This window comes from Coturnix japonica, chromosome 3, assembly GCF_001577835.2.
Source record: "Coturnix japonica isolate 7356 chromosome 3, Coturnix japonica 2.1, whole genome shotgun sequence".
Taxonomy (NCBI): domain Eukaryota; kingdom Metazoa; phylum Chordata; class Aves; order Galliformes; family Phasianidae; genus Coturnix; species Coturnix japonica.
This window is the reverse complement of record NC_029518.1, coordinates 9,692,863-9,717,738: the sequence shown is the minus strand read 5'-3', so window position 1 is coordinate 9,717,738 and position 24,876 is coordinate 9,692,863. Positions and strand designations below refer to the sequence as shown.

Below are 24,876 nucleotides of genomic sequence, written 5' to 3'. Positions count from 1 at the left end.
AATTGGCCTGTAAAGTCTCCAGTTTGCTGTGCTGATTATCTTCTCTCCTTGCAGTTCTGTCTGATTAATGCATCTGAACACAAGAAAAACAGGCATAATATACCTGCGCAGGTGTGCTTCTTCCAGACTTGAGCACGAGGTGGATGCTGCTCTTTTCACATTGTGGCTTTCAAGGGCTAAAATGTAATAATTAGACTGGTCAGTTAGTCCAGTCTAATGAGCCTTTTCAGTGCACTCTGGATTTTAACAGGGCGCAGTGTTTTTGCATCTAAGAAGGAACAATTGCTTCAACTGGCCTCCCACGTTCCAGTCAGGCTGGACTATGAGCAAGCCCCTCTTGCCTAAGCACTTGTAAGGTGCTGTATGTGAGTGAGGCACTTGGAAGAGGCCTTTTAGAAAACCTGTCAAATCACATTATTAACAAAAATTAGCTGTCACATTAGCAGATGCCCAGAAGCTTGAGTAATAACAACGCAGCAATGGTAATGGAATACTTTCTCATGCTTTGTTGGCAAATCACTATTTTTTTCCTGTTTGCTGTGTCCCTGCTCCTTGTCCTCTTCAAAGCATGGCATGTCCACATCTTCCTTTGAAGCTTTTCTCTTTCAGTACAGAGCCTGTGGTGCCCTCCACCTCTTTCTGTGTTGGGTATGCCTGCCCCACATCAAGCTGTCATTGCTGCAGCTCAGCTCCACACTGAGACGCTGGCAGTGCTCTGACATTGCAGTAATGCAGGCTACCTTTACAAATCCCCCTTCTACTCCATCTCTGAGCTGGCCCTGTGCAAGGACTATTACATGGGAGCCGTTTCCTTTGACTTTAGCATCCTTTAGCTGGATAGCCATTAAAATGTATCCTATTGTGTATGTGCTCTCAACCTCCCTGTGTAGGGCTCTTTCTAGCCCAGTCTGTCATTGTTCTCATCCAGCTCTCACAAACAATAGCGACAGCCCTGACCATCTGGTAGTAGCTGGCTGCAGTAGTAGCTGTTTGGTTGCAGTAGAAGCTGGTTGCAGGTTGAGTTTTTGCCCTGTGTTGCTCTCCCTGAGCTGTGATGTTCTCAGCAATGCCTCTTCTTTCCTGCAGGAGCTTAATAACCACACATGAATTCCAAGTCCCTCTTTGGACATCGAGTTCATCCTCTGATACGGCTCTTGGTGCTTTGGAACGTCATACCTAAGAATCTTAAAACTGAGGGTGACGGGATAAGGAAAGTAGCTCTGGCTTTACAGTGGGAACGGAGAGAAATCCTCATCTCAGATCCCAACCTTCAGATCTCCGTCCATGAATCCGGACAATGAGGAGGAACACAAGCTCTAACAACCTTCCGTGGAGAAATCGCCTCACACAATCACTAACGTCACAAAACACTCCCAGCCCTCAGCCCATCCCCACAGCGCCCCCTCCCTCACAGCGCAGGCCCCGTCGCGGGGCGGTGCTGCGGATGGAGGCGCCGGGGGGGCGTGGATATAGGGGAGGGGGCGTGGATATAGGGGAGGGGCGTGGATATAGGGGAGGGGCGTGGATATAGGGGAGGGGGCGTGTCCAGGCGGCAGAGCGTCGGAGCCGTGAGGGGAGGGGGAAGGCAGACACCGGGCACGGAGCCGCACCGCTCCCCTCCGTCAGGTAAGCGGGGCCGGGGGGCAGCGCCGGCAGCTGCTCGGGGAGCCCGGGGCGGGTGGACGAGGAGGTGGCGGCGGTGGCGGTCGGTCGGGGACGGCCCCGGCCCTGCCCGTGCCTCCACAAAGCGCCGGGCCCCGTTCCCGGCCCTGCGGCCGAGGCCGGCACCGCGCACCGCCCCGCCGCATATACAACTTTGTGCCCGGCTCCATTTCTCTCCCTTCAGCATCGGGGCGGCGGCGGCAACTTTCCGGGGCCGGTTCCTGCCCTTGGCCGTGTGGGCCGGCCCCTCCCGTCAGCTGTTGGCTCCGGTTGTTGTCGAGCTGCCTGCGCTGCCGGCTGCGCCCGGCGGCGGCGATTGGCTCCGCGTCGTCACAAGACGCTTCGGCTTGGCGGCCGGGCCCGCCCCGTTGAGGGGCTGTGTGTGCAGCGGGGTAACGGCCCCACAGCGCGGCCATGGAACCACGGGGCTGAGGGGCGTGTGGGGGGGGGGGGTTCATCCTGCGCCGTTCGTCTATATTGTAAAAAACACTATTTTGAAGCCTTCTGTCAGCTCCTGCTTTCACCTCTCTGCCCCAGTCCAAGCGTTCAGCTTTGAGACTGCAGGTGGAATCCTTGCTAGGTGGCTTTTAGTGCTGTTGGTAAATAAGTTTCAGGCTGGCATAGAAGAAACTGCATCTTAAAGGCCAGCTGAGAAGGCAACAACAACAACAGGCCGGATTTGTCACTTGTCATCTGACAGACAAGCTGGGCTTCTATATATTTATATTTTTAGCTTCCCCTCTGCTGGTAGGCATCACACGTTGTTGTCCAAGCTGAGGTCATGGGTTCATGTTTGTTTACTGTCGTTTGACCTATGTTGAAATCTTGAGTCACTCGGCTTTTGCTGAGTTGTACAACCCCCTCAGGAAAGGCTTCCCTTAAAGAAAAAAATATGCTATAAAACATACAAAGAAATGCTGTCAGTATTTAATATCAAGGCTGTCTTCATTTCAGAGCCTCTACCTGCGCTTAGAGAGCGTGAGAGTTTGTTGGTGAGATGCCCTTAAAGTACTGACAACCTTCCAGCCAATGGATGTGGTGGTGGTTGTCTGCTCACCGTGGAATGCTGTATATGTGATTCTTGTTTGTATGACTCATTTTAACCATTGCTGCCTTGTGGTGAAGATTTGTACCATGCTAAGAATTAGGAAAACATCTGAATGAGTTGGATTTTTGGAAAGCTGTGGAATAGATCAAGTGACAAATGATTGTTCCGTGTACCTGCTTGGCCTGAGTCACAGAATCACAGAATGACCCGGGTTGGAAGGGACCTCAAGGATCATGTAGTTCCAACCCCCCTGCCTGGCAGGGCCACCAAACATACACCTTTACTAGATCAGGTTGCCCAGGGCCCTGTCCAACCTGGTCTTGTCTGATACCACGTGTAAAATAATACAATATATGTTATCTGGCAAGAGTGCCATGATGATGTCAGTTACTGTGGGGGAGAAGCTGGGGTACGGGGGCTGTGTTAGGAACCAGCACCCATCTGTGTGCCTCTGCTATCTGTAAACTTGAAACAAAATCTTGTCTTAATGTTTGCATACACCAGCATCATGTATGTTAGCGTATTCAAGTGCAGTGTGTGCATGAGGAGCTTTCCCTTTACCTGAATGAGCCAGTTTGCAGTAGGAAATTACACTGCCATAACTTGCCCAGTGCAGTTTCATGGGGCAAGGTGCCTTGATGGGGGTGGATGCCATGCACTGTATCTGGGCACAGTGTTCATTCTGTTGCCAAAGCCTCTTTAACAGTCACACTGTCAACTTCCTTTTACGGTTTTCTAGAGTCACAAGATGGTTCTGACAAACGTAGCACACTGAGTTTGCTTCTCTTACTTTGCTTTCGGCTGCACGCGGTGCTTTCTGATAACGAACTGTGCATATAGGCAGAGGCTGGGCCCTGCTTGATTTAACAGTCACCAAAGCTGCATTGGAGGACTGCCAAACCTCAGACCTGCTGGGAGACTGTTTTCAGATGCAACTTCGTGTGTGAGCAGCAGAAACTTGGGAAGGTAAAGAACAGGTTCTATTCTTCTCTCCCTTACCAAGGGGTTCTTTTGTGTGCAGTCTTGTGTAGCTGTGCTAAGTATTTTTTTTTTTCCTCCTCTATTGTTGGTGTTTGAGATGAGAAGAGGAAGCTTAAGGCCTGTTCCTGAGATGAGAAGATGAAGTTTAAGCCTGATTGCAGAGTAAGTAACTCTTCAGAAGGTTTTAATGTGCCTAGGGGAATGCATCATCATTCCTCAAGGAGGGTAGAGTGCTTGTTGGCTCACCATACAAAGGCAAATGGTATTAGTTAAGAGAAATGGAGAAAGAGGGGCTGTCATAGCTTGGTCTAACTAGCAGCTGTTCTCTGTTGCAGATCTGAGATGCGGTAGATGGTGCTGAAGCAGCACTGAGGCTTCTGCAGTATCTGCAGTCCAGTGTGTGCCTGCTGGCTCTCCCAAACACTGATGGTCCCGTGACTTCAAGAGATGCGCTCTGAAATGAGAAAACGCTGACTGTTAGTTTTATAAACGTTAATAAAATACTCTCTCCATTACTCCTCTATTATTTATGAAGGCATACAGATCAGGTACTGCAAATACCGGCCGCATGGTGCTTCCCGTGTTTGGAGCTCAGCGTGCAGATAGTGGTGAAATTTCAGTTGTTAAGTGTCAGCTCTTTGACAGCTGTTGTTCAGTGTTGTCAAAATCAGCACTTAAAAACAGGTGGAAGTGCGGGAGCACGCTGCAATAGGGATGCATATAGCACACAGCCACAGTGCTCCTGTTTCCTGCCTGCCCATGAACTTACTGGGAGAAGCATGCAGCCAGGAAATGTTTTATGTTATGACTAAGGATATGTATCAAGGTTTGTACTGTCACAGCAGTGCACTGTCAACAAGCCTTACTAGCTAGGTAAGGCTGTCTGTTACGCTGAGTCTTTTTCTAAAGGTGCTTTCAAGCTGATGGTGGTGTTCTGAGTGCTGACTTTGCACATTAAGCATGAGCTTGAGCTGTCGCTTCATAGAAGTACCCGCCTCTTTGAATTGTGTGGATTTGGCAGGTTCTGATGGGATATAAAGTAAATAAATCTGCCACGTTTATTGTGGATCCAGTAATTTAATGTTACGACTTGTCTTTGGTCATTTGTATGAGGGCAGGATGGCAATGGCTTCATCACAGACACGTATCCAATGAAGAATGGTTAGTCTGATTTTAAAGAAGGGAACACAGGCCAAAAAGCATCTATTATTTCTTAGCATCGTAGAATCAGTTCTGCTGGTTGGCATAGTAGCACAGGTGTGATACAGCAATGCTGCTTTCTGAGGTTGTGAGCAGCAATGGAAATTGGGTAGCTCTGCACAGATGGGCATTATTTCCCCTATCTGTAAATACAAAGTGCAGATGAGTGGGTCAGTGTGCTTGCTATGTGTTTGCTCTTCCCTTGATCGCAGGAACTCAAGTTTTAATGCATCCTAATTCTTTGTTTGGTTTTTTTTTTTCCTTTAAGAGAACTTTCTACTGTCTATAGTGATTTTTTCCCCCCCAAATCATTAATGTATGTATAATCCTTAGTAGATGCTGACACCTTTCATATGGAAATTGAAAACTATAGGAGAAAGAAAATCACGCTTCTCTTGGGTGACTTTGTACACAGCTTGTATATATGAGTCCCAGTTCCATTCTCAATATGATTCCACGCGCTCTGTTTCTGTTTTCCCACCTGCAAATTGCTTTCCTTTGGTCAGCTGTGCTGCTGCTGTTTTCTCCAGTATAAGGAGAGCAGATGCCCCAGAATTCAGGAGCTTTACATAAGGGGAGAGCTGCATACTCATCGTGTACCACCTTTGCTGGTGTTACAAGTGAATACTGTCATATGCTATATATATGCACACACATACTGTCATAAAGAAAATGTGGGGGTAATAAGCCTGAGTTAAAATTCTCTTCTCTAAATTATATGGGAGGGAAAAGTGGTTCCTTGAGTTCCTCACTTGCAGTCATCTTTTAACTTTTCTACCTCTTACAGCTGTGAGCAGTAACGTAAAGAGTAATGCAAGGTGACTGGTCTTCATCTGGATCCTTATCAGGTCTCTCAGGTTCTGAAACAATCAAAATGGAGGGGTAATGAGAGGGTTTCCGGCTCTTTCAAATGAAATCTGTGGAATGGTGGATGAGTCCAATGGGTATTTTAAATGTTAGAAATTCTGGCAGGATTACATGAAATTTTGAGTGTGTTTCTAAGAGACCGCTTTGTTGTGATGCAGATTAAAGAGGTTCTGTCTGTCATCCTTGATCTTTCTGCTTGTGTTTGTGGTTCATTCTGGCTGGAGACTTTGATACCTACATAACCAGTTACACTTTATTGTCTGTTGATTTTGAACCATGCTGTCACTGCTCAAATTTATGGTTTTCTCTCCCTTGCTGTGGAAGATAAAGGCACGTTAGAAAAGCTTGACACTTTGATAAATGGAAGGCAAACACCATGTTTTGAGTGCAGTCACAAGGAGTTGCATCGTTACATTCACATGCACCTCTAAAACACTTCATCAAACTTAAAACTTTTTCTATTTGTTCTTCTAAGAAGAGCCATGGGCATTGTATCACCCATAAAGACAAGTGTCCTTCCATTGCTTTGAATGTTCATGTATCCTTCAGATGAGATATAGAATGCTATGTTAGCATAGAATGGCCTGGGTTGAAAAGGACCACAATGATCATCCAGCTTCAACCCCCTGCTGTGTGCAGGGTCACCAACCAGCAGACCAGGCTGCCCAGAGCCACATCCAGCCTGGCCTTGAATGCCTGCAGGGATGGGGCATCCACAGCCTCCTTGGGCAACCTGTTCCAGTGTGTCACCGCCCTCTGGGTGAAAAACTTCCTCCTAATATCTAACTTGAACCTCCCCTGTCTCAGTTTAAGACCATTCCCCCTTGTCCTATCACTATCCATCCTTGTAAACAGCCGTTCTCACTCCTTCAGTGCTAACCCCTTAAACTTGAAATAGGTTTAATTTAGGTATTTGTGCTTCTCAGGGTATATGGCATAAAATACTCAACTTGATGGGCGCATCTGATGAATTTCCTAATAAATGGCACTTGTTTTCCTGCTCTGAGATGTAAAACTCCAATGGTGTTCATATTGCAGTGTGTCAGGTTTACTTACACTGTTTTTTTGTTGCACAGCCACACAAAGCCCTATTTGCTGATTCCACATCTGAAGCACAAAAGGAGACATAATTCACTTGTTTGGTCCTTAAACCTTGATGCAATTGAAATGAAACTAACATCTTTATCTAGTTCCTTGATAGTGTTATCTCACCCTTCGTTATTTGAGTTTTTGACTGCCTGATAAGTTGCCACAATGCTTTAATATTCACTGCCTACAAAGGGCTGCAGATCTGTGTTACTTTCTAAAGCTCTTTCTCTAATTGGAGGAGTTGCTCACATATTTTAGGGATGATGTTTTGGAAGGTGCTTGGGTAAATGGCAGTGTTTTGTGTTTCAATTAGACAGCTTTAAACGTTTGTTCCTAAAGCTGCCTGGTGTGAAAGCTCAGATGGCTGATAGCAGCAAGTACAGGAGCCCAGTCTGCTCCAGCAGGAGACAGAAACCTCCTGGATGGTGGTAGCATGTGGCTGCATATGACAAATATGCAAAGTATAGGAGAAATGTATTTATAAAAGGCGGGGGGCGGAGTGATTTGAGATGATTACACTATAATTGTTTTGGTGACTCAGCGTCCTTGTCTGTGCTTCATTTCCCAGTGCTGACTAAGGTACATGAGTAGTTGGGAACGTGTACTGGAATGGAATTTCAGCATCATATTAGAGGAAAAGGAAGCAGGGAAAAAGTAGAAGCTTTCTGTTTTAAGAACTGTATGGTCCTGTAGGGGACTGGGCTGCAAACATCTCTGCTGTATTAAGGGGTTTCGGTTCACGTTTATTTAATGTAATTTGTATCCGTGTGTGCCATCTTACTGGTTAGAAGGTGACTTGTAGAGAAGAGAGGATTGTTTTGGTTAAGTTTGATGTTTCGTAAGCTGGTGAGAAGGGATGGCGGCAGTCTGTAGTTGTGATATGCAGAACATTCAGCAGTGTGTGTGGGGCTCCTTTTGATTTTGCCTGCTGCAGTGCTTTCTTTAAAGTATGTGATCTTTCTTCTTGCTTTCAGGTCCTGACTTAGTCACTTACATAAGCTCTAAAAATGGGAAGAATTTTTCTGGATCACATTGGCGGCACTCGCCTGTTCTCCTGTGCAAACTGCGACACCATTCTGACCAATCGTTCCGAGCTCATCTCCACTCGCTTTACGGGGGCCACAGGGAGAGCCTTTCTTTTTAACAAGGTTGGTAAGAAGCTGAGGGTGAGCTGTTTGCTTTAGAAAAATGACTGTCTGGGAAATGAATGTGTCATCGGTTGGCAACGACTCTTAATGGCTATCTATCTAAATTAGTTTGCCTTAAAAAGAGGATTGTGAATACGTGTGGCGTCATGCCAGAAGTTCTGTAATGTGAAGCTCAATCTCATTGCAAGAGTATCTTTTGTCTATTAGAGTTTCAGTGGTGTTTGCTCCTTTATTGGGTTTAAAAGAAAACAAATCTAGATGATACTTTAAAAGCATCTCACAGGAAGAGTTTGAGTTTTGTGTTTTCATATTCTTGCAGACAGGAGCCTTACATCTCCTAGCGATAGGGCAAGGGGGAACAGTTTCAAATGAAAGGAAGGAAGATTTAAATGGGATGTCAGGGGGAAGTTTTTTACTGAGAGAGTGGTGAGGTGCTGGAACAGACTGCTGAGAGGTGCTATGGATACCCCCAGAGGTGTTCAAGGCCAGATTGGATGGAGCCCTGGGTAACCTGCTCTAGTTCTTGATCTAGCAACTGGCAACCCTGCCTGTTGGGGATGGAACTTGATGAGTCTCGGGGCCTCTTCCAACCCAAGCCGTTCTATGATCTAAAGCAGAGGGAGCAGGTACAATCAGATAGAAAATGTAGAAAGCAGTGCAGCCCCATATTTTAGAGTCCTGCCATGTGCTGTCAATTTGGATGTAGTTCTGACAAACCTCTTCAGAGAATTACGCATCCTGGCTCTGTGGTGCTGCTACCCAAGCAAGTTAAAAGTGTATTTTAAACTGCCTGGATAGTGCGCACGCACAAAAAAGTATAGTGTGCCTATATCCTCAGCCACAGAGCCTTCCTTTTGCTTGGATTTCAAAAGCATCCCAAGGTATTTAATAAGTGCACCTTTCTATTTTAATTCTGGTTTGTGGAAGTAGGTGGTGACATCAGTTACTATAGATAGGGTAGATACACAAGTGGTTTGGTCTTGGTTGATTGAGTTCATTATGGCCCTCTCACCCAAAGCTGAACGTGGTACCCTGCACTCATGTACTCATTAGGAAAGAATTTGATGCCTCTTAGTTAAACAGTGATGGTTGCACAACCTTGAGAAATACATCTTCAGAAGCATTACCTCCTCTAGGCAGGAGATCTTCAGGGCTACAGACTATTACACTTGAGCTTTCAAGTGCCACAAACTCCTTACTTTTAAAGCACTGAGAGTCATGCCTATTGCTTTCAAGCTTCGCTCCAGGCAAACTAATTCTTTCTACTCCTTATTTTCTGTACATCCATACCAGGTGGTAAATCTGCAGTACAGTGAAGTTCAGGATCGGGTCATGCTCACTGGCCGCCACATGGTTCGAGACGTGAGCTGCAAGAACTGCAACAGCAAACTGGGCTGGATCTATGAATTTGCCACTGAAGACAGCCAGCGCTACAAGGAAGGCCGTGTTATCCTGGAAAGAGCTTTGGTCCGAGAGAGCGAAGGATTTGAGGAGCACGTTCCATCTGACAATTCCTGAAGAGGCCTGAATCCTCCATCAGGTTCTCTTCGTTTGAAACCTAAAGTAATAAAATCAACAAAAAAAAATCTGCTTACATACACTGTCACCTTAGCATCAGAGTCGGATTCATGGACTACAGAGCAGGAAAGATTGTGAGAGTATTTCAGACGGAACCTTCCTTACTTTGGTCCTTTATATTTTACTTTTCCCTCCAGCAGCTGTTTGTAGAAAGATTGTTTTGCAGTTGCTGTAAGTTTTTCTCTCTTGCATTTCCATCTCTCAGATCCGAGACAGTATCTGCAGATACGATGAGCTAAAAGGAAAATGTTGGGAGACTTTTTCTGTTGTTAGAGAGAGATCAATGGTTGTTCTTTTGGTTTCTTTTTTTAGTTTGCACAAACTGATGTCAGTGTAAAGTTATTTTAAAATTACAGGTGTTTTTTTTTAAAGTAGATTCCGATTTTTGGCATAAGATTTTAGCTCTTTTTTTTCTACTCAGTCTTTTCACCTGATTTGCTAGCTAAAGAAAAGAGATCCGAATTTGTGCCGAGTGCTAAAGGTTCAGTGTTGGTACAGCTTGGGCTGGCCCTTGTGCCATATTCTTGTTGAGGTTGATTGGTAGCACAGAGCCCATTATTTCTCGTCATTTAAGACCCAAAGATGTCACCATTCCTTGTTTATTTGTGAAGTCCCAGTCACCATAAACTGGTGTTGATTGGAAACTATTCTTTGAAATAGGGCAAAACTGCTTGGCTTTCTTTTTTTTAATTTTAACAGATGTAACTTATACCCATAATAATAATAATAATATAGTTGTCTGTTTAGTCTTGCATTGCTTACAAAATGAAAGCTGTGTTTGTAATGATAAGGATCCACTGAGAAACTCCTGTTTCGGCAGTAAATGTTTTGTTTCTCTACTAATCTCTTTAAGTAGACGGGCAATTGCAAACCTTAATTCTTCAAGTGGCTTTCTTCAAACCCACAACTTCCTACGTTAAACACAGCTGCTGCGTAAAAGGAGAAGACTGCCAGCATGTTTGTTCATGCATCCAGTTATACAATCTGCATCTTGTGCAAAGATTAACTGAACAGCTTGTTTTCAAATGCCGCTTCTGGTGTTGAAACTCTTTCAACTTAGTTGAACTTTTTCTTTGTGGTGTTAACGTTTTTCTCTTTCTGGGCAGCAGTCCGTGTCGCCTGGTAGTACTTAGTGACTTGGGTTCCTGCTTTCTTGTAGAGATCAGCTCTGTTTAAAACAGTGATCTTGCTTGCCTGGTAGCAAAAAATGCTCTCTGTTGACGTAGTTCAAGGGTGCCCAAACATTTTCATTGTCTTAAGCCGTTAGTTGAGATCTCAAGGGCTGCAATTACTCTGAATGTTAGATACATATGATTTATTATCAAAGATGTTTTGTTTTGTTTTGTTTTTTTTCATATTGGATAAATTGTGGTCACGGTAAAATAAGTTACCCACAGGTGTACAAGGAGAAACAAATAGATCTGGCCTCTTACCTTTCAGAGTAACTTCTTCAGTAGCTGCAGCTCCACATCTGAAACTAAAATGCAGAGGCTGACTATGCAGAGTATTTTTCTTAATTTTGTTTTTGGGTTGCTTAGTGGCAGTTTGGACACCCCTGACTCGAATTTGCTGCCTACTTGATGTAAGAGTAGCTTTATTATAGAAATGTTATATAGAAGGACAACAGAGCAGATCACATACCAGAGCTGTGCTTGAATCAAGCTGCTTTAGCAGTAGTGTACTTGTGCCGCAAATCAGTTTTTGCACTGAGTACCGTAGTACCCCGTTATCTTGGTTTTTTTTCTTTCACAAACCCCAGAAGCCCCATTAGCATGGTTCTCTGCAGTACTTTTCTTGTACTTCTGACATTACAGTACAATAAAGTATGTTTTGTCCTGACTTGGTATTTGCTATTCTTCTTCAGTTGTTTTATTTGCACGGAGTCTGTCAAATGAATGTTATAACCCGCCTTGGTTTCCCTCAGTTGATTAATTGAGTTTCTGCAGTGTGGTGATAAGCTGTAGATGAGCATCTCTCTGAATGGGTGGCAAAAGAGCGTGTGGTTGGGTTTTGGAAGTGCTGAGTAGTGCTTCAGGCATATCATTTGGGCACTAGAAAGCCTGCAGTTTATTTCTGTTAAAGAAGAAAAAGCAAGAAATCTATTGTTTAATGGATTCTGGGTGGCGCCTTCTGTTTCTGTCTTTGGAAAGACAGCAAGCTAGGCAGAAGTCCAACTTCTGCAAGAAATGTGGAGCTTTCCTTTACTAATTGGCTTAGGAATTGAATAATTGGATGTGTGTGCATCTGAATTCTTTGTGCATGTGTGCAGATGTTAGGGAGAAGCTTTCTGTGTTAGCAGTTGGTCCGATTCAGAAACTAGCTGAAGAACTAAGGTGAGAGATCACTGCGGTGGTGCAGAGCAGCCTTGGGCTTATTCACATTTAGAACAAGGCTTCTTCTTCACTTCGGTGCAGTGTTAAGCTAAGATGTTAAAGATGACTTTTCCCAAAGTCTATGATATGAAGAATACAGTAGAGGTGAGCTCATTAAAGCATATGAGGCTTAAGTCCATTGCAGTGTTAAAATGGAATCTGAGAGGCTTTGGATTGCCCTCCACCTATGTGCTGTTCCCCTCTGTGTCACCTGGCTGGCTCTGGGAGCGTTTCCTTTCATAAATGTTGATACTTCTTCCTTGAGATGCTTAGTGTATGAGTACAGATAACAGAGGATCTCTGGATAAAAGAGGAAGGGAAATGCTAGGGTTTGGGATTCAGGGGAAGTGAACCTGGGGCACTGTAGAGATCCCAAGGTCCCCTGAAAAGCAGTGGATGATGCTGAATTTAAGTTCTGTTTCTCTTCAAATCTCATCGAAGGTCCTCACTGTAAGACAACCATAACAGGAAGGACAGAAGAACCAGAGTGGAGTGACTGTCCTTTGTGTTTGTGTGAATGGAGCTTCAAAGCAGGCCTGGTTTTGTTCTTACTGTCTGAAGCATTCAGTGCTATCAGAAATACCCATTCCTTACACAAACAAAAGACAAGGAACAAACTGTGGTATTTATTTACATTTCCTAAGTATGTGAGAGGGTCAGACAGGTGGGGCAAAACCAGAACAGAGTAAGGATCTGGGGCAGTGCCTGCTTTTGCCAACGTTAAGAGTCAATTCTAGTATTACTATACCAGCATAACAGATTAGTCACTTGGTTTCAGAAGGGATCAGCGTGTTGTCTGTCCCATGTCTGCCTGCTGAGGGAGCATTAACTGAGTGATGTGCTCAATAAGCCTCCACTCTTGGGATGAGGTTTCTTAATATGTTTTCTACTGAAGCCAAAAGTACTTCAGAGAGTGGTGATTTAGGTCACTAAAGTAGAACACTCAAAATGCCAGCTTTCCAATGGATCGGGCAGCATATGGTTACCCTGTCCCTGCATCCGAGATGGACTATTTTAAGACATAATAGCCCATCTCATGTCAGATTGCCAGCATAAGAAATGTCAATCCAAGTAATGCTTGGTAAAATTATAAACAGCTGAAAACAGAGTTGTATGTTGAAAAATGCCAAGCAGCTTTAATGTTGTAGTTGCTCTTTGCACAGACCTTTTAGTTGCTAGAAAAGATGGGCTGAGCTCAGCTTGCCAACATGAGCACAGCTTGGGCAGAAGGATGGGAAAATGCATTTTTGCCAGAGACCCAAACAACGAGTCCTTGTCTGACATTTCACCTTGTTTTGAAACAGACCAACGCCAGCTTACCTTTAGCAGAATCCTAAGCTGACCCAGTGCAGCTGGTGTGGTGTGATGGAGGTGGCAGAATTAGCCCTGAGCTGCAGTGCACTGATTGCAATAGTTGATGGCTGTGTTTGTTTCCTTCTGAAATAGAGTCAAGCTCTTCTCAAAACTATGCAGCAGCACCATTACACTATTGCCATGCGTCAGGCCAACCCTTGTTAACCACGTTAGGTTAGAGAGAGACTTGAAGGAAACCTTATGCAGCTTTATCTTTCCTGTGCTTTGCACTGAGGGTGTTGGATTTGGAACTCTCTGAGGCAGCCGGTGCCTTAAAATAGACAGAGAACTCCTATTGTTCAGGTGACATAATGAAGCTGAGAAACAATGCAGAGGGAGGCGGTAGCTGATATATTTTGACTGATTTCTTTTTCCTTACTTTATTATTATTATTTAAAAGAGTATTTTAAGAATACAGGAAGATTAAGGGCCAGTGTCTTGGCTGGAAAAGTTGGGAGGTATGTTCTACACACATTCTTTCCCATGTGAAATAAGAGGGCTAAAGAAGACCAAGAACTATTCTTGAAAGTATTATTCTGTAGACTAAAGAAACTGTGGCAACATAAGGCTACAACGCTGTTTCTATCACAAGACAAGCTTGAGTCAGCAACTGCCTTTGAAACATCTGTGGAGTTGGCTAAAATAGACTTTCCTACCAGAGTTGGTGTACATTGAAGGAGTTGTGAAAACACCCCAAAATAGGAGGAGGGAAGGGGGAATATCAGATAAGGGGAGAAGAAAAACCACTGGAGTAATACGACAGCTGTGAAACAGTCTCCCCACCTTTGTTATTGCTATGCATGTTCCTGCTAGACTGATTAACTTACTGGACCAGTTAAATTGCGATACAGTGAACAAAAGTGCTGTGTGGAGCTTACAAATAGGAGGACTGGCCTTTTGTGTCATCTGGTAGTGATGGGACAAGGGGGAATGGCTTTAAACTTGAAGAAGGGAGGTTTCGGTTAGATGTTAAGAAGAAATTCTTCACTCAGATGTTGGTGAGGCCCTGGCATTGCTGCCCAGAGCTGCCTTTGCTGAAGTCAGGGTTGTTTTACCACAACTTGAGCTGCTTATGTGGGCCACAGAAATACGACTCATGCTAGAAGGCACACAATTTATTGGCAGCCTACTTACAACTCTTAACAGTCTGATCAAAGAGTCTTCACTCACGCACTTATAATAGTTCTGACCGTCATAAATTGTATTATCTAAAATGTTAGAGAGAATATTAGGGGATACAATAAAAAACACCTTAGCAATATCAGTGTCAAAGCGCACGCACACAGGCATCTTTAGCTGCAGCTTCCTCTGCGTTGTGCTCCCCCCTTTGCCATCAGGGAGGGCTGCACGCATCATGGCCCCGAGACCTTCACCCCAGCAGTGTGTGATGATGGTCATTAGATGATAGCTGTTGTAACCATGCAAGTTCACACAAAGTTCCCTGCACAGCAAATTCCAACCGAAGCAAGGCTGACAAACCTCCATCTCCATGTTTTACAGGGCTAGAACACAGCCCATGCTGTGTTCTTGGCAATGGCAGCACCATGCCTCATGGGCTGTAAAGCCTACAGACAGACCCCTTCTGACAGCCAGTGAACATGAGCTGTCACACACGAGTCCAGCAAGGGCTCTGCAAACCCTCCAGTGGCTCAAGGCTCCTGGCCAGGACCGAGCAATTGATCTTCTTGGAGGCATTTGCTCTTTCCTATCTGGTCTTGCCTCATGTGGGTCTGAAGAGAGGTCTGTAGCTCTTGGCTTTGCTGTGTAGCTGCCACACAATTTACTTAATATTTGATTTTAATAGCCTGGATAATGGGCACAATTAACCAAGCTCTCCCAATATCCAAGATTACACTCCCAGAGTACTAGATTAACATTTCAGTCGCTGATGGAGTCTTGCTGAGGAGGGATTTAGACCATGAGTGACACTCAGCATCTTTCTTTGTGTGGCTGTAATAACAGCAACTTTCTCATTCTTGTTGTGCACTGCAAACCTTGCTTTGGTGGCTTGTTTTACTGCCTGTGGGACCACAAATGTGCAAACTGGATGCTCTATTATTTGCAATAATAGCTCAAACCCATACCAAGCACTAATAGAATTCATTTAGTACAGACTTAAAACGTTTCTAGTGATTTCAGTATCACTTCTAAAAAACACTGTTCGATTAAAACCACACATTTCAATTCAAGCCATTTTACATATGCATGTATGATCAGACAGCTTAGTTGTGCAGAGGTGATTTCTGGGCATTGGGTGTGCACACAAACACAGCTGCATCCCATACAGATGATTATGGATCCACCGGAAAACAGGATAAACTGTTCTAAACAGATGACTGCAACCCACTACCTTCTCATATGCAATTAATGTGTTTAGGTGCTTCTTGCTTGCTGTTACCCTTCTCATCAGCACTGGTGCACAGCTCTCATCCCAAGCTCCAGTGTAAGCTGCTGAAGTCACCTCGTCGTCTCCTCCTTAACGAAACAAAATATTTCAGCAGAGCAATACATAATAACACTCATGTAGCATCTTGACATCCACATCACTAGAGGACCTTTAATTTTCTACCCATCCCAGTGCCACTGATGTATAATCGGTGCTCTAAAATATACTTAAAGCCATGCTACGTGAAGATGCATTCTGGTATTGTAAAGCTACATTAATGACATGTATATACTTTAATGTGATTTATTGTACACTAGATGTCTAGACAGAATGTACTCACCTTTTCTTCTCAGCTTCTCACAGTACTCACATTACAATGTCTTACACATTCACAAAGTCACAGCCACAGCTCCATGCTTCCTGTGTTACGTATAAAGGCATTGCATCGCATGCAATATTAGTCTGTTAATCACAGTCACCATCCCTATCAGGAGGTGTGTTCATCCTCATCAAGGGAAACAGAATTCCCCCTGCTTGGAGGTGGAGACCCCTTTAGATTGGATGCATTTCTTCCCCTTCTTCTCCTTTTTGAACTGCAGCAACTGATCTGGAAGAAGTGAAGGGTTACATCTGTGCCAGTCTGATAACAAAGCAACATAACATCTGGGAAGAGAAAGCTAAACAACATGCAATTAGTAACATTCATAGTTAGGAATGGATACTTATTTTTCTGTGCTACCCATGAAGAAGAATGCAAGAAGAGCAAACATTGTTATTGCTGTTACCTCTGTTACCCAGTGCAAAACATTTATAGCCAGAGGGCTTTCTGGTGAAACTAAAGATCGAGGAAGCTGCATTTTGCTTGCATATTTTTATGCAGTTTATTAGCTCTTGTTCTCAGACAGCTGCTTGCAAATCCTCCATCCACGTTTGTTATCTGTTTGTTCCATCCTTCTCTGTAACAGAAGAACTCTGCTGTTTAAGAGAGCGGTTATGACATTAACACAAAAGCTCTAACACGATCCCTCCCTCTCTTCTTTCTTTTAATTCTTCATTAAAATAATAATAACAGTGACACTGCTGTTAACATTAGAATAAATGCTGCAGCCAGTCCCACAGCCTGGGCTCGCTCCTGTATACGGACATCCCTGGAACTCACATGGTTTTGCCCCTAGGAGTAGCCCTGCTCCCTTGGCCCAAGCAAGGTTTGGTGCCGCTGCCTTCACTCCCTGCGGCTCAGCAGGCAGCAAACACAGCAAGGCCTGCTCTCTTCTGCTGGAAGAGTCATCTTCCCTCCTCTAAAAACAAACTGACCTCCCACCCCACGAGCCCCCATAACCAACCACCCCAATTCAACGTCTCATTCTCCCACATCCTCTCCCCCAGCGATGCCCGCTCAGATCGCAGCAGTCTCATCCCACACCCGCTCTCCATGCTCCCTGGTTCCCCCACGCCCCGTTCTGCTCCCTACACCACCACGGGGAGGGCGGGGGCCGCAGCCCTGCCCCCGTCCCTGCTCCCGCTGAGCTCCAGCAGCCGTTCGAGCAGCGCCCTGGTCGGGGCGTTATCCCAGCGGGCCATGTCCTCCCCGTGCTGCCTCAGCTGCCGCCATATATCCACTCGCATGGTGCCCAGCTCCCTCCTGGCCACGTTACTCCTGGCCCCCAGCCTGGGCCCCGTGCCGCTCTGCCACGGCCTCCTGCCCGGCCACCTCCCTCCGGATGGGAGCAGGGGCGGTGCTGCGGCCATGCCGGGGCTGTGCAGCGCTCCCCAGCCCTTTTTGTTCTCGGGGTTTCTCCACCCTTTGCCACCTCGCCCTTTGCCACTGCCCCCTCCATCCTCCCTTGCCCAGGCGGGCCCTGCGGCCCGGCTGCTCGCTGCCTTGTGCTGCTGCAGGGCCGGGGCACCGCTTGGTTCCCCCCCTGTTCCTCCATCTGCCTGCAGCTGCCCATCTCCCCTACTCTCCCCGTCCTCCATCCCCCCACTTTCCTTTTTCGCAGCATCCTGGGTACCAGGCAGCACAGCGGGGCCTGCTTGACCCCCCTGCCCCCCCTCATAAGCTGGCAGACCCTGGCTCACAGCCCCACACTTCTCCTCACAGGGGCTGCCCTCTGGATCGAGCCCTGCAACTCCATCCCAAGGTTCGCCGCCTCCCTGGCAGCTTGTTTTGGCAAGGGCCGTGGTGGCCGTGCTGTGCTTTGCCCCTAACGCTGCCTTTAACTTCTCCACCCTGGCCTCACAAGCTCTGTGGTCTGCGCCTTTCTCTTTCAGGGCCTGTATTTTCTGCACCAGTGCTCGGATTGCTCCCTGAAACTCCTCGATGGCCCTGGTGCTGACAGCCAGTTTGTCTTTCAGCGCCACGTTCTCGCTCATAATGGCCTTTTTCTGCTCGCACACCTCCTGGTACTGCAGGACGCTTCTCACCTGTTCCACGGCCGCAATGCTTTCCCTAGTCTTGCCCTCCTCCAGTTTCAGCCTCTGGGCCTTTATCTCTGCTTTCAGCTTGCCGTTCTCCTCCTTCAGCCTCTGGATCTCTGCTTGGGCCGCCTCCTTCTCCTCAGCCTGACTGTTGGCCGCTAACCACACAGCCCACGCTCCCGCACATTTTAGGGATTTTCGGGAGAAAAGTTTCGACTTGGCCATTTCTTTTAACCTGCCAAACTCCAGGTCTGCTTGCTGGATGCTTCTGCATGAGTTGGGACCCCAGGGGTTGGGACCCCACTGAATAACCCAATTAGCCAGCTCTGCCATTCCGTAGGGAGAGGTGAGTTTGGGGAGCAGAGCGGGTACCCTTTGCTTCAAAACTACAAGAAACAAGGACAGAGGCGAACGTGCTGTTTGTCTGCTTAAAGGTTTTAACAACCCAGCCAAAGTTAACCCGACTGCAGCTGCACTAGCAACAAGAGAGAAAAGGGTTAAAAGAAAAACGCTCTTATTGGCATGAAACCCAATCCCCCTGCCCTTAGCTGCACTCACCCCTCTGTAGCGCTGCCCAGGCTGATGGTGGGGACCCTCTGTCCTCCTTGCCGGTGTGGTGGTGCTTGGGTTCCTGCTCCCCTGTGCTGGAGCCCACCTGGGGCTGTGCTCAGACCTGGTCCCGAGGTTCTCCTTGTGCCGTGCTCCAGGATCCAGGCACATCCATCCCAACTGTCCTAGCAGGGCCGTCTACACCTCCCAGGCTTGTTCCTTGCTGCGCCCAGAGCGTTCACGGCCCCAAGGTCATTGTGCTCCACGGGGAGCTGCTCACAGCACCAGGGCTGTTGGTATCGCCTTGTGCTGGAGGTTTCAAGGCCCCGCGATCCTCCCTGCCCACACCCCCATGCTGTGTTTCTCCTGCAGGTCAGGGAAAGCTTGCTGTGCTCACTGAGGGAAGTGCAAGGTGCAGCAGACCTGAGTGCAGGTAGGGGAGGGCCATGGGGCCTTTAGTTGCTCTTACAGCTATGCAGGTTTGTGCAAAGCTCTCCGCAAGCAAGTTCTAGCCTAAGCACAGATAGTAAAACCATAATATCACAGGATGGTTTGGACAGAAAAGGACCCTAAAATCCACCCAGACCCAACCACTGCTATGGGCAGGGCTGACCCACCAGCTCAGGCTGCCCAGGGCCCATCCAACCTGGCCTTGGGCACATCCTGGGATGATGGACCTCCAAGCTGAGACCTCACCCAGTGCTGAAGGCCTGCTTCTGGGGCAACAAGACTACTTTTGGGGGATGGGGGATGGGGGGGGGGGGTTTAGGCATGTTGTGCCACCATGATCCTTCTGTTTCCCCTCCAGAAGCCTGGTGCTTTGATCTGAGAAGAAACAGAAGAGTAAAGGCTATGTTTCCAGTGGTTCCACACTGGCAGAAGCAGCAAGTGGCTGGCATTTCCTCTATTAGCTGCCTGATGTCCTGCAGGCCCCAACCCATGCAGCACTTCCTCCTCCTCTCTGCTGTCTGCCAGCAGCTGTGATTTGGACAGTGACATGTTTTGGAAGGTGGACTATGACTATGGTCAGGCTATAACTGACCATCCTTGTGGCCAAATAAACCTATTAGGCGATACCCCAGCAAGCACAGCCATCCTAAAAAGAAAGAATTCCCCACATATGTGCAATGAGGATACATATTTAGTGTACTGTGGCTATTAAAACACACAAGCCCCTGTTTGTAAACCCCCCAGCCCCTGCAGACTGATACCTTGAGAGGCAGCTGAAGCTTTGTAAATTAGAAGATGTAATCGGATCACGAGATGTGACAATACAGCTCAATTTTAATTATTTCTAATGCCATTCTAATATGTACTTCATCCTGAATATTTAAAAGCCCTTCCAAATGTATCTCACAAGTCTCAATATCAACCCAGTAACTGGATGTGGCATTACAGCAATTTATATCACCTCCTAAAATGGGGATCTAAATTAATCTCTCTATATCTCATTAGTTTAGCTATCAGAGATCTTTTACAAGATAATTGGCTTTCGGTGGCTTTAATTTAATTTAATTTATTAATATATTACATTTATATTTCATAGATGCCGTTTTAATTATTGAGCTGATACATCTCAGGAACATAATTCTTTTATACAGCATCAAAGTTTTGCTTTTAGGGCTCGAGAGCCTTCTTGAGATGTTTTAATGATAAATAATAAGCCCGTGTTTGTGTTTGCTTTTCCAGTTAATATCAATTTACATTTGCCCGAGGTTCTCACGGTGGAAAATCAGATCTGGTTATGGAACATCCTGTTTTGCAGATGAGGGAAATGCTGTCCTTCAGCCAACACTTGCTGCTCCCAGGGCCATGCAAACTTCAGCCTGAGTGAGCCAAGAGGCTCCCAGGTCGGCTTGGATAGACAGAGAGACTGACTGACTGCGTGACCCCAGGGCCTAAAGATACCTTCTCTCCCAGAGCAGAACAGCAACGCTGAAACATCTGACAGCAAATGTGATGATGATCACCAATGTTTAATGAATAATCCAGGGCAGTTTTAATATTTTAGCTTCACAGAATGCCTTCCATCCCCAGGAGCTAAAGCCATTTATAAAAGGTGCACGGTTACCAGCTCTGCCTCTTGTCATGGAGGCCACCGTCTTCAAGGGAACAGGGGATGTGATGGCAGGCAGAGCTGCTCCGCGGCTCCATCACTTCAACCGCTTCCCAAGCACGGACGCCGGGCTCTGTCGCGGAGGTGGAGGAAAAACAGCCCAAGGACCCCCTCTGCTGTCGGCAGCCACCATTGCAGAAGGCTCTGTCAAATGGTTCGCTTTGAAGCTTTGAATGTTTTAGGCCTTAGGGTCTAAAATCTTCCCGAGGGCCATTCCCTGGTCTTTTCAGCATTTTATAATAACCTTAATAAAACCCAACTGTGGTTCTTTCTTCCCTCCATCCCCACTCTGGATGCTCCAGGCTGACTTTGTTCCTTCCTGTAAAGCTGCAAATGGGGCATTTTGGCCAATGCCATCAATGTGCCTCCGCTCTGTGAGCTGTGGGGCTCAGACACTGGGGTGCAGGAGAACCTGGGGAGCTGAGCTGGGCTGGGGATGCAGCAGCAGCAGGTCAGGCTGGCACCCAGCACAGCTCAGCTTATTATTTATAAATAATGAAATTCTTCATTGCATTAATCAAACCGATAAGGTCAGCTTGGTTCATTTTAGATTCATCCGAAGTGAATACCGCTGGTGGTTTGGTTGTCAAGGCCAGATGAAGAATCTTCCCCCAAAGACCTTGTGTGAAGCCAGCCACAAGAGCTTCATTGTACTCAGTTTTAACCCTGACTGTCTGAAATCCTGCTATGACTCTCTGCTGATTTAGATTGGCAGCTTTAGTCCAAACCAACCACTTAACCCTTCGTCTACTGCAGCAAAAGGCTCTGTGCTGCTGCTCATCACTGGTGTGCTGCAGGTGGACAGGCCAAAGGACAGCATATTCTTGGCTCTACCAACGTAGAGTACATTGTGTTTTCTTCCTGCAGAAGGCTTTTATAAATGGTCTACTTTCAACAGAGCTCAATTAGATCTGAGAACTCTCGCAATGTGTCCACTCCTAATTATTGCTTGGAGACTTTGCGGTAATAGAAAGACAAATGAATGCAGAAGGAGAAAGCAAAAAACACAGGCATTTCCATGCTTTTCTCCTTGCTGCCTATTAGCTGTGCCCTGTGCCGTACCCAGAGCTTGGCTTTCGGAGCTGAACCTGTCTTCCTTCCCAGCTCAAACACCTCACTTTTCACCTCCAAAAAGTCAGAATTGTCCTCCCAAGTTTCTGTGCTGTTGCTTCTCAGTGCGACCACTGAGCACACCACCAGCTGATGGCACTGCCCCATTGCTGTCGGAAGATGAGAGGTTTGGAGAATGAGTGTCACTGTACTCAAAACACTTCAGTGCCATTGCTGCCATGCTTTTGATCTCCTTCCAAAGCCCACAGCAAGTCACACTGGCAGATGCTTTTTACTGGGACTTGATCATCCTGACTGTCATGAGGCACTGGGAAGGGCTGTTCTCTTCCAGCTTGTGGAGTGGCTGAGAAATGAAGGGGGAGGGGACTGCTGAGCCTAAGCCCCTGTGACCCCACACTCATGTCTCAGAGGGCTGACAGCTTCGGTAATGTGGGCTGGCAGGTGACCACAGGGCACGCAGCACAGGTCACAGCTCTGCAAGCTGGTTTGGGTGAAGTCTCTGCATCAGTGAGACTGAATCCCACCCCTGCATCCCACCCTGCTCTTCAGCCCATACACAGCTGTACCCAGCAGCGATGCTGCTGCTCTCTGCATTTCTCCTCAGGCTTGGCAAACAGCTCTCAAGAGCTCTCCTTAACCAGCAAGGACATTGTTTAAAGTTACTTGGAGGCTGGTCTGCTCTGTGTGGAGAAGAAAAAGTAAAAAAGGGGGTCTAACTCTCTTCATCCAACACCTAAAATGGAGGCTTAATGAAGAGAAGGAACCATGCTCTTTCAGGTACATATCGAGTGGCCAAAAGGCAACAGGCAGGAGATACAGGATAGAAATTCTGTTTAGACTGAAAGAAAAAATGTTCATTTTGGTGTGGTGAGGCAGTGGAAGAGGTGTTGGGGGAGGCTGAAGGGTCTGTGCTCCTCTTCCGAACTCAGCTCCACCACCCTCTGCAACTGTGCCTCCCTGGCAGGTCAGCCTGCTCTGAGCACGAGCTGAACAAGAGATCTCCAAGCTTTTAGAAGTGATTCATGGCATTCAGTACCATGAGCTCTTTCTGAGGTTAACCTGAGTGTTTACTGATGCACTGAATCACTGAGGTTGCTGCAGGGCCCAAATTAGTGGGACAGGCTTGGGGTCAGCCCCAGCATGTCCTAAAACCACCTGCTGAGCCCCCACCCCATTATTATCTCAGCCTCCTCCTCCTCCAGAAGGACGGAGTTCTATGAGCCAGAAGAAATCATAGGAGTCCAAGGAGAGAGACTGTGGTCTGTCTCACAGGTGGCTTTCTCAGCCAAGGTGTTATTCGACATGGGTCTTGCTGTGGGGCTGTGGCAGAGGACCATCTCCTGCTGGCCAGAGACAGGGCAGGACATCTCTGCAGTCTCCCAGGCTTGAAGTGGTCCAAGCTGCATTCTTTCTTTTTTACACCAAGTGGAAGTAGAGCAGCGTGCTGGTTTCGGGGGAGAGAAAGGAGTGGGAGGCACAAAATCACATCCTATTTCCTCTTTTAAACACTTGGCAAGGGAGCGAACTTTCCATTCCCATCTGGCACAAGCAGACTAAACACAGGTTCCCTTCTGATAGCCATCTGTACTCTTCTGCTACCTTTTCCCATCAGTCCTCTGTAGCCAAACTGCAAACTCATGCACTATTTAAAGACACTCAGATTTAGGGAGTGTAACCAAACGATCCCTTTTAGTTACCTTCCTTCCAAGTTACCAGGCAGTGAGAGCCAAGCCAAACAATAGCACTGGTTAATCAACAGGCTCGGGACATGAAAGCAACTCCATTTCCTATTTGTGAATGCACAGATGTTGTTTATTTTGGATCTCCCCTTGTTGGTCCCCCAGGATTAAATCACACGCTTTTAGATGGAGTGTGAGTGAGTGCTTTTCTATTGAGCGGCTTGTGTGGATCTGCTGCACCCTCATGGCAGGTATCTGCTGGATGAGGCTCTCCACAGGAAGCAGGGTGCACCGTGGTGCTGGGAGCATCGTGCTTCAAGTGAGATAGTGGTGGTGGTCCAGTAGCTGGGACTACCATAAAGGAAATCATTCCTGGTGGAGTCCACATCACCACAGATACTGACCCTCTTGAATCTGTTGGCTCAGTTTGTTGAACCAGCTTGGCACCTCTGTGTCCCGTGGTGATGAGACCTTTAATTTCCAGAGGAGAAAGCAGTCTCTGCCCTCACCTGTGCCCAATAAGCTGCTACAGGCTGGCACACACTGATGGGCAAACAGCCCAGAAAAAGATGTGCATTGAGGCATTGGCAGTGCCCATGGAGGGGGCACAGAGTGCTGCAAGGGGTGGTTAGTAGGATTAGTGCCACTTGTCACAGCATTGGTTGAGGCTGTGTTTGCAATTTATGTCCTCACAGCAGGGTGCTCGTTTTAGGCAGGGAAGGGAGCCACAGCAATAGTTCTCTGTATTGCAGAAACACCCCGACTGCAAGACAAAGCTGGTGCTGGCTGAGGCTCTGTCTGGGGAGACTCCTGCCCACCCACGAACCTGCTGGCACCAAGCACTCGGTGGGAGTCTTTTCCTCTAAAATAACACAGGGGATTTCTCCGTAGAGAAATCTGCTCTTCTTCTCACTGCTTTCGCATGGCAGGACTTTGTTCTGTACATTAAAATACACATTTACATACATTCCCCCTGCCTGGGCCAGGTTGTGACAGTGTCCTTCACACCAACATCATCTCCCCTTGTGGTCAGTTTAAGCCTAAAGAGAGGAAAGAGCATCCTTAGAGGCTGCAGAGCACAAACACTTTGGCTCTTCATTCCTGGTGTCCCTCAAGAAGCAGCTAGTGAATTGATCTGCCTTAGAAGGCTCTTGGGGCAGAAGGCACAGGATGACTGGCCTCCGTGCATAAGTAGGAAGCTGAGGATTTCATGGGATTAATTCTTGCTCCTTGACAGATGTAGGTCAGACTTAAGGTCATAGCTGAGCATCATGGCTTGACTTAATAGGCATCAGTAAGAGACTTGCATCAGACCTGGGATGGAGCTCTGCACATGAGGAACGTGCTGCCTCTTGCACA

The 24,876-nt window shown here is 46.8% G+C and overlaps 2 protein-coding genes across 8 annotated transcripts; one reads left to right on the top strand and one right to left on the bottom strand.

Annotated features, from left to right (window-relative positions):
- Positions 1 to 1,511: 1,511 nt before the first annotated feature.
- On the top strand, positions 1,512 to 11,419 carry YPEL5 (yippee like 5). Of its 5 annotated transcripts, XM_015856937.2 has the most exons (6): positions 1,520 to 1,626; positions 3,551 to 3,676; positions 3,789 to 3,853; positions 4,027 to 4,167; positions 7,822 to 7,995; positions 9,289 to 11,419. In XM_015856937.2, exons 5-6 carry the CDS (start codon positions 7,855 to 7,857, stop codon positions 9,511 to 9,513), a joined length of 366 nt encoding a protein of 121 aa, XP_015712423.1. In that variant the 5' UTR covers positions 1,520 to 1,626; positions 3,551 to 3,676; positions 3,789 to 3,853; positions 4,027 to 4,167; positions 7,822 to 7,854; the 3' UTR covers positions 9,514 to 11,419. The 5 variants fall into 5 exon arrangements, with proteins under 5 accessions (XP_015712422.1, XP_015712423.1, XP_015712425.1 ...); XM_015856939.2 differs by lacking the exon at positions 4,027 to 4,167; XM_032443550.1 differs by lacking the exons at positions 1,520 to 1,626; positions 3,551 to 3,676 and having other exon boundaries at positions 3,775 to 3,853.
- Positions 11,420 to 14,395: 2,976 nt separating this feature from the next.
- LOC107310886 lies at positions 14,396 to 19,374 on the bottom strand. 3 transcript variants are annotated; one of them, XM_015856956.2, is made up of 2 exons: positions 16,025 to 19,374; positions 14,396 to 15,773 (listed from the first exon to the last, which is right to left on the bottom strand). In XM_015856956.2, exon 1 carries the CDS (start codon positions 18,820 to 18,822, stop codon positions 17,152 to 17,154), a length of 1,671 nt encoding a protein of 556 aa, XP_015712442.1. In that variant the 5' UTR covers positions 18,823 to 19,374; the 3' UTR covers positions 14,396 to 15,773; positions 16,025 to 17,151. The 3 variants fall into 3 exon arrangements, with proteins under 3 accessions (XP_015712442.1, XP_015712443.1, XP_015712440.1); XM_015856957.2 differs by having other exon boundaries at positions 16,470 to 19,374; XM_015856954.2 differs by having other exon boundaries at positions 14,396 to 16,640; positions 16,844 to 19,374.
- Between the last annotated feature and the right edge of the window lie 5,502 nt (positions 19,375 to 24,876).

What these genes read in the sequence shown, in the direction of transcription:
- YPEL5 (XM_015856936.2), top strand. Translation starts at nt 7,855, where the DNA reads ATGGGAAGAATTTTTCTGGATCACATTGGCGGCACTCGCCTGTTCTCC. An exon ending in GAGCCTTTCTTTTTAACAAG is followed by an intron (nt 7,996 to 9,288) that starts GTTGGTAAGAAG and finishes CATCCATACCAG; the next exon opens with GTGGTAAATCTGCAGTACAG.
- LOC107310886 (XM_015856956.2), bottom strand. Translation starts at nt 18,822, where the DNA reads ATGTGCCTGGATCCTGGAGCACGGCACAAGGAGAACCTCGGGACCAGG.